The sequence below is a fragment of the Charadrius vociferus genome, unplaced genomic scaffold (assembly GCF_000708025.1).
Source record: "Charadrius vociferus isolate BGI_N301 unplaced genomic scaffold, ASM70802v2 scaffold88, whole genome shotgun sequence".
Lineage (NCBI taxonomy): Eukaryota > Metazoa > Chordata > Aves > Charadriiformes > Charadriidae > Charadrius > Charadrius vociferus.
The window spans coordinates 3,232,579-3,241,849 of record NW_009649619.1 but is presented as its reverse complement, the minus strand read 5'-3'; the positions used below and the strand labels follow the sequence as shown (position 1 = coordinate 3,241,849).

General features: G+C 38.5%; 1 protein-coding gene across 1 annotated transcript in view; it reads left to right on the top strand.

Moving 5' to 3' along the window:
• KIAA0232 (KIAA0232 ortholog) overlaps positions 1-9,271 on the top strand; it is a 51,957-nt gene that overhangs the window by 28,561 nt on the left and 14,125 nt on the right. Inside the window, 3 exon segments of the mRNA XM_009890528.1 lie at positions 597-663; positions 2,050-2,131; positions 3,474-6,775. Of these exon segments, the coding sequence (XP_009888830.1) occupies positions 597-663; positions 2,050-2,131; positions 3,474-6,775 (3,451 nt within the window).

Below are 9,271 nucleotides of genomic sequence, written 5' to 3'. Positions count from 1 at the left end.
AGGTCCCTTCCAACCTAAACCATTCTATGATTCTAAGATACTGCGGAAGCCTTTCCTCTCCCTCTCTGCCACCTATATGTGTATGTCTTCATGCCGTTCTTTTCACCTTCGTTCCTGATTTTCAGTATCCTTTTACCAGTTCTGTTATCACAGGTATAAACTGTGCAACCAAAAGGGTCAGGCTTAGCTTTTTTTAAATGCATCTTAGTGATCAGTTGATTCTTGAACTTTTATCCTGAGACTCTTGGCTAAATCCCAAGTGATACAGTGCAGTAAATGTGACAGTGCATAGTTGGCAAAACCTTGGATATACAATCATGCTTGTGATGTGGAGTTAGAAACCTCCATGTGAATGTATCTATGTGTTTTGTGGAATCATTTTGACCTCAAATTAATGTATTTATAGTAGTGGATTTATACCTAGTAATAATTTTTGTTGCTTTTTAATGTGTAGTTACTATGCAAAAAGAAAAATAGATGTCTGCCAAGCTGGGTTTCTTGTATTGATGTCATTCTATAAAATTAATATTCTTTTTAGTAAGCTGTGTTTTCTTTTTTCTCCCCCCTTCCCCCCGCCCCGTGGTTTTGTTGTGCAGAGCTCTGGGATTGAAACGTTAGTGGAGGAGCTTTGCTCCAGACTGAAAGACCTTCAGAGTAAGCAAGGTGAGGAATAAATCTTTAAACTTTTGAGGCCAGATACTGTATTTATCAACTGTGTAACATTCTGAGGGGTGTGGGAGCAGGCTATTAATTCAGTAGCTTTTAATACAGGCCATGCAATTTTAAAATGCATTTGAATAATTTCATTCAAATAGTTTGAGCAATTCTGTACTAGTATGCTTTGTTTAGCTAGGAAATAGACATTCACAAATGGAGTTTTCCTCAAGAAAATATATAACTGTGCATATCCAGCTATGTTTGCTTTTTTAGTAAATATTCCATATTCAGGATCCCCCTCCGGACCAAAAGAAGTCAAAATAAAGTAGGCTTGTTTCTGTTCCTTTTGTGTATTGATACTTGCAAAGAATAGATTGGCCTCAAAATTGTTACATAGTAGCTATTCCTGTGAAAAGCATCCAAGTAGCCATGGCAGAGAGGTGTGCTTAAAATTTCAAAGCTTCAGTGGAATGGTAATGGGGACTTTTATGTTCTCAAGCTCAGGGCCTGGAGCATAATGTAAAATTGTAGTGTCTCCAGTGGAAGTTCATCGCACATAAATGTTTGTTCAGGCACATAGCGGTAGCCTTTGACACAATAAAATGAGTATGTTTATGGTGTAGTATAAATAGCAATAAATAAAGGATAAATATTTACCTGCTTAAAGCATGATTTTAGCTGTTTCGATTCCCTTTTTCTATTTTTTAAACAGTAGTTACCAGTCAGCTCTTAGGATTTCATATTGCTATGCTGTGACACTTTCTTACTGAGCCAAGATTATGATGACCATTTATTTTGAAAAAATGGAAAATTAGTGTGAAACTCACAGCATTTCTTAGGTATTTTACAGATTTGAATACAAAAGATTACAAAGGAGAGCCACCTCTCACACAGGAAATATGCCCTTATATCCACACAATGCACAGCAACTACTGCAGGGATACTTCTCTTTAGTGAAATACATGAGAAATTTGATGCAACAATTTCTAAAAATGTTTAGTTAAATAGTTGATTTTTTAAAAACTTTTTTTTATATATTTGGCAATGTAAGAAGGAGATAAAGATTTGAATTTGAAACAGCTAAAAGTTCAAAAGAAAGTCTCCTAGTAGGGGCATTGCTAACCATGAAGTTGCATGTAGCTGCTAGCCAGTCATGTTTAGTGAAATATGTAGGGCTTAATAAGACAACTGTGAAAAACTTGAATCTTGGGTGATAACTTATAATTTATGTATAATAACCAGACTATAAATTATTATGTTATTTACAGTGTTTTATGGAAATTTACTGCTATTACAGGTATATGTCCTGGTACTTTTTGTTAAATACTGTTGTAAAATACGCTGGCTTTTTGAATTTTTCTGTTAAGCATTTGGAATTTTCTTCCAAAACAGAGGAGAAGATTCATAAAAAGTTAGAAGGCTCTTTGTCTCCCGAGACTGATTTATCTCCTACAGCAAAGGATCAAGTAGAAATGTATGCATTTTTTTATTATTATTATCTGAGATGCTTTTCTCCTTTTGCTCCCATATTTTAAAACAATGAAGTTAGTGGGGAATCTGGAGTTTTGTCGATATTAAGAAATAATTTTTTTCCTGCCGTCTTCTTTTGTTCGTCTTATATATGTAAATATGAGCATTTGATACCATGAGTTAGTTGAATTTCTGCCTAAGTCCTGACTGCTTTCTTCTGACTATATGCAGAACCCAAGTTTCCTTAAGACGAGGTCAGCTAGACAAATTAAAAGCCTTTAAAACAGCATTGATTGACACGTTAGACTTGCAAGGAGAGAATCAGTTTCCTGTTTCCAGAACTCTTGTCTTCTGTTGCAGAATTGGGAAACTGAACCTCTTTATAACCTTTAAACTCTTTATAACCAAAGTGTTCTAGTAGTTAACAAGTACCCGAGTGGTGTTACTGAAGTACCTGGGAGTTTTATCATTGACTTCTCTTGGAGATGTGACTGCTTCCGTATCTCTTAGTAATAGCCATTGCTAGCAACAGTCAGTGTTGCTAAATGGATGATACTTCAAGGAATTGATTGTGCTAATGTGCACTTAACTGACTTCTGAAGATTTATTTTTTAATAGGTTTTCACTGAAATATATGCAATTTAGTATAAATCTCTTTACTGTCAAACACGTGCTACTTTAAAGATTGCAGAAAACCATATTTTAGTATTGTCCCTCTTAGACAAAGCTTTTAGCATCTTAAACTGCTGTAGAACTACGCTTTTTTTTGCAATCACCGAGATGTTTTTTTAGAAATCAGGGCTTGTTGACTGTCTTTGCAAAACCATGTTGATGACATATGATTTCTGCAATTGCTATAGCTTTTTCTTAATAGCTAGATGATCAGACTATGTAGAACTTAACAGATAGTATTTCATTTCACAAAGGAGAATTAAAATAACCTGAAATTCAGGACTTCCTCATTTGTACTCTAAATTAAACATGTTTAAGAAGACTAGTGAATTGCTATGTTATCTAATAAACCTAGAGTCAGGGCTTCACTGTTTTAAGCATCCAGAATTTCTGTCTACAGTGAAGTTTAGTGCTCCCTAAAAATGGGATTGTTTTACTTGGCAGTATATTTTTGAACATATATTAATATAAGCACTTTTAAAGCTTATCTTAATCTCCCCTTTGTTATCATTCAAATAATCAGTGCAATGAGTGGCGCGTGCATATGTAGAACAAATTAGATTTTGTGGCAATTAGAATGGTAGTGTTTTGATGTGGTTTTAGTAATACTTTCTAATCTTAATGCCTGTCTGAAGTTCTGTGATCTGAATGTCACCACCTTGTTTTGTTTTCAGGTACTATGAAGCGTTTCCTCCTCTTTCTGAAAAGCCAGTTTGCCTGCAGGAAATTATGACTGTATGGAATAAATCCAAAGTATGCTCTTACTCTAGCTCCTCATCTTCATCCACTGCTCCACCAACTAGCACGGATACATCTTCTCCAAAAGATTGCAATAGTGAAGGTGAAGTAACTAAAGACAGAAGTAATAAAGTATCTGCCACTGTACAGGAAAGAACGCAGCAGAAGAAAATTAAAAACGAGAAAGAAAACAAGTTTAGTAACAACACTGTTGAAGAGAAGCCTGTTTTGTACAAAAAGCAAGTCCGACATAAGTCTGAGGGAAAGATGCGTCCCCGCTCCTGGTCATCTGGATCCAGTGAGGCTGGCTCAAGTTCTAGTGGTAATCAATGTGAATACAAGGCATCAATGAAATGTATTAAAGTAAGACACAAAACAAGAGAGGTTCGAAATAAAAAAGGGCGTAATGGGCAAAGCAGGCTTTCAGTGAAATCTGGTGAAAAGGCTGATAGAAAAGTCCTCAGCGGAAGCAGTAGCAGCAGTAGCAGCGGGTCCATCAAACAGCTGTGCAAAAGAGGTAAAAGGCCATTAAAAGAAATTGGAAGAAAAGAAGCTGGCGGTAGCGATGGAAAAGATTTGTATTTAGACAGCAGAAATGAAAAGGAATATAAAGAAGAACCCTTGTGGTATACTGAGCCGATTACAGAGTACTTTGTTCCTCTTAGCAGAAAAAGCAAGCTGGAGACTACATACCGCAACAGAGAAGATATATGTGGCGTAACATCAGAGGCTGTAGAAGAGTTGTCTGAATCAGTGCATGGTCTTTGTATTAGCAACAATAATATTCATAAAACATACCTCGCAGCAGGTACTTTCATCGATGGTCACTTTGTAGAAATGCCTGCAGTTCTAAATGAGGATATTGACCTCGCTGGGACCTCAATATGTTCTCAACCAGAGGACGACAAATATTTAGATGATGTTCATCTGTCAGAACTAACACACTTCTATGAAGTGGATATTGATCAATCCATGTTGGATCCTGGTGCCTCAGATCCGATGCAAGGGGAGAGTCGGATTTTAAATATGATTCGACAAAAGAGTAAAGAAAAAACTGATTTTGAGGCAGAATGTTGCATAGTGTTAGATGGAATGGAGTTGCAAGGGGAAAGTGCAATATGGACAGATTCGACCAGCTCTGTTGGTGCTGAAGGGTGGTTCTTGCAAGACCTTAGTAATTTAGCTCAATTTTGGGAGTGCTGTTCATCTTCTAGTTCTGGTGATGCAGATGGGGAAAGTTTTGGAGGAGATTCTCCGATCAGATTCTCCCCCATCTTAGACAGCACAATGCTTAATTCACACATGCTTGCTGGCAATCAAGAGCTCTTTTCAGATATTAATGAAGGGTCTGGTATAAACTCTTGTTTTTCAGTGTTTGAAGTGCAATGCAGTAACTCTGTTTTACCATTTTCTTTTGAAACACTCAGCTTGGGAAATGAAAATGCAGATTCTAGTAGCACTGCTAATATTCTTGGGAAAACACAGTCTAGATTGCTAATATGGACCAAAAATAGTGCCTTTGATGAAAATGAACACTGTTCCAATCTTTCAACAAGAACCTGTAGTCCATGGTCACACTCAGAAGAAACACGTTCAGACAACGAGACTTTAAATATTCCATATGAAGAATCCACGCAATTTAATGCAGAAGATATTAATTATGTAGTTCCTAGAGTGTCTTCGAGTTATGTAGATGAAGAAATTCTAGATTTTTTGCCCGAAGAAACCTGCCAGCAACAAGCTAGAACTTTGGGAGAAATGCCCACTTTGATTTTCAAAAAAAAATCTAAGCTAGAATCTGTCTGTGGTATTCAGCTAGAACAAAAAGCAGAAAGTAAAGACTATGAAACTACACAAGGGTGTAGTGAAAGCAGTCCACGTGGAGATGGCTACAGCTCAGGGGTTATTAAAGATATTTGGACAAATATGACAGACAGAAATTCGGCAGCGATGGTAGAAATAGAAGGAATAGAAGATGAGTTGTTTTCAACTGATGTAAATAACTATTGCTGCTGTTTGGATACAGAAGCAAAAGTTGAAACCCTCCAGGAGCCCAATAAAGCAGTGCAGAGATCAGAGTATCATCTTTGGGAAGGTCAAAAGGAGAATTTAGAGAAGAGAGCCTTTGTCTCAAACGATTTATCAAAAGTAGATGGTGGTGACTATACTACACCATCAAAACCTTGGGATGTTAACCAGGATAAAGAAAACTCATTTATACTTGGTGGTGTCTATGGCGAGCTCAAAACATTTAACAGTGATGGAGAATGGGCAGTGGTGCCACCTGGTCACTCGAAAGGGAGCTTATTACAATGTGCAGCTTCTGATGTAGTGACAATAGCTGGTACGGATGTTTTTATGACTCCAGGTAACAGCTTTGCCCCTGGTCATAGGCAATTATGGAGGCCATTTGTATCATTTGAACAGAATGAGCAATCAAAGAGTGGAGATAACGGATTAAATAAGGGTTTTTCTTTTATCTTCCATGAAGACTTACTAGGAGCTTGTGGTAACTTTCAAGTTGAAGAACCAGGGCTTGAATACTCATTCTCTTCCTTTGACCTGAACAACCCATTTTCACAAGTTCTTCATGTAGAGTGTTCGTTTGAGCCAGAAGGAATTGCATCTTTCAGCCCTAGTTTTAAACCTAAGTCAATTCTGTGCTCCGATTCAGACAGTGAGGTTTTACACCCCAGGATATGTGGTGTTGATCGAACGCAGTACAGGGCTATACGGATTTCTCCAAGGACTCACTTTCGCCCAATTTCTGCATCTGAACTTTCTCCAGGTGGTGGAAGTGAGTCAGAATTTGAGTCAGAAAAAGATGAGGGAGGTATTGCTGTCCCTTCTCAAGTAGATGTATTTGAGGATCCACAAGCAGATCTCAAACCTCTGGAAGAAGATGCAGAAAAAGAAGGGCATTATTATGGAAAATCAGAGCTCGAATCTGGAAAATTCCTTCCCAGATTAAAGAAGTCTGGAATGGAGAAGAGTGCACAAACATCATTGGATTCCCAAGAAGAGTCGGCTGGGATGTTGCCAGTAGGAAACCAAGATCCCTGTTTAGAATGCAGTATGAAAGAATCTCTAGATGGGAGGGCGATGGAGAGCTCTAAAGTAAACTGCAGAATAGTGGAGCCACGTGAGGAGACTGGCAGGTTTTGCAGTTGTAAAGCAGGGTGCCATTTCCCCACGTACGAGGATAATCCTGTTTCTTCGGGAGAGCTCGAAGAGGTATGTGGATATATAAAATTACAGAATTTGCAGCTGGCAGCTGATAACCAGCAATTTGTCATGTGACAGTTCAATTTAAATGTTTGTAATTGTATAGTTCTTTAGAAAAATACAGTTTTTTAGAAACGCTGGAGGTTCCATCTGAACATAAGGAAAAACTCTTACTGTAAGGGTGACCTAGCACTGACACAGGTTGTCCAGGAAGGTGGTAGAACCTCCATCCTTGGAGATACTCAGAAGACATCTAGACGTGGTCCTGGGCAGCCTGCTCTAGGTGGCCCGGCTTGAGCGGGGGGAGTTGGACATGATGACCTCCAGAGTTCCCTTTGAACCTTAATCGTTCTGTGATTCTGTGAAAAATTAAACGTCTTTAGGCATTACGGTGTCATCTTGCATACCTTTAGAAATACATGCATGTGTACACTCATGTGACTTTTAAAATCTGTTTGCCTTAGGTTTTTAGCTTATCTGATTTAGATACAATACGTTAAAATGTGCATAAAGTTTGAGTAACGAGATACTACTGATTTTGATTCAAACCTATTTTAAAGTTTTGAAGAGGATGATCTGAAGTCAGTCTTTGCAATATGAATTATAGTTACTTCCAAGTAGAAGAATCTGGAGTTGAATTATTGGATGTAAACTTCAGGAAAGAAGGGTTTGTAGAAAGGCTTAATTGTCTGGAAATTAAAATGTTCTATTGTCAGCATAGACACAAAAAGAAATAAAACATGGATGCAAAATATCCTTCGTTACCCCACAGTACTGCAAGGAGGCCTAACTATTAACTATGGGTTAAGCTCAGAGCTTTCTTTCAGGTCATTGTAGCCATTGGTTAAGTAATGATGAAGAGCAAAAATCCCTTCCAGCCAAAAATATCCAAATTCATCTTGCTGTGAGCTCCCTCTGCTCTTGAGAAGAAATACTTTACCAGCACAATGAAGGTCCTTAAATGTGTCCAGAGAAGGGCAACAAAGTTGGTGACAGGGCTGGAAGGCATGTCCTGTGAGAAGCGGCTGAGGACTTTGGGTTTGTCTAGTTTGTAGAAAAGGAGGCTGAGGGGTGACCTTATTGCTGTCTACAGCTTCCTGAGGGAGGTGCTGGTCTCTTCTCTCTGGTATCCAGTGACAGGACACGTGGGAATGGTTCCAAGCTGTGCCAGAGGAGGTTTAGGCTGGACTTCAGGAAGCATTTCTTTACCAAGAGGATGATCAAACACTGGAACAGGCTTCCTAGAGAGGTGGTCGATACCCCAAGCCTGTTGTCAGTGTTTATGAGGGATTTGGACAATGCCCTTAACCACAGGCTTTAACTTTTGGTCAGCCCTGAATTGGTCAGGCAGTTGGGCCTGATGGGAGTTGTAGCTCCCTTTCAACTGAAATAGTCTATTCTATTCTAGTCTAAAATAATTTAGTTGTGCAGCCAGCCCAGAAATGTTGTCTGGATAGTTGTAAGGTGCAACTTACATTTTCTTTTCCTCTTCAGCCTCCTCTTCCACATACTCAGCAGTTGTAGTATCTACATTAGGAGGGATATATATTTTTTTTTTTTCATTTTCAACTGTGCTATTGTAGACCCCTCAATTATTTGAAACGCTAATTCATCTATGGGAAAGCTAACTTTTTTCTTGGTGAAACTAAATGTAACCTTTTCGTTGAACAAAATCAGAGTTCCTTATTTTCCTTCTTCCCCATTTGTCTCTTCTCTCATCCTCCCTTAAATTCATTGCTATTGCAGCTTCTTTTCCCAATATCAGTAAGTTCAGGTCTGCTGCTTGCACATGGGAATCAAATTAGTGACTTTTCCGGGCTTAACTGTTAAGTTAATGGTGATGAAGTGGGTCCAAAAATCTTTTCTGGAGTCTGGGAAGTTTCTGGGTGTGTGCCAGGCCTTGCAAAAAGAGTCACCAAAAAATTAATAAACTTACAGTGTAAGTCAGAAAGGGATTCTGGAATTACCTTTTACCAGGAGTAACCAGAATCTAACTTTATCATGCAGTAGGACACAATGAACAAACAAATGGTATAACACAGTTATTTGTGACAGCAAGAGTCTAAAGTTCCTTCTAGTCCTTTCCAGAGCTCCTTTCTGGATGCTTAGGCTCCATGAGGATGCTTGTACTCATCTTTGCTTCAACCACTTACCCATTCAAGAAAGTAGTAAGTTTCTGGTATAAGTTTAGAGTTTGTGGTAGCTATGAGGCTTGAAAAAAACCTTTGGTACTGAGTAGGGCTCAAAAAGCTCTGGTATTTTATTTTCTTCAAGTTCCTTAGTACAAGAGGAAAACTAACTGCTTCCCTTGCTCAGGTTGCATGATTTTGTAGGCATTTTCCTAGCTTCAAAATTACAAACCAGTGAGAAGTACAAAGGGCCAACAACAGTCTCAGCAGTCTCAACTCCAAGCTAGTTTGCAATTAAGCTCTTCCTAGGGGGCTTGAGGAGCCTGATTACAACCTAAACTCAGAAAGACTGGGTTAACTAGCTCTCCTGTACATGTCTC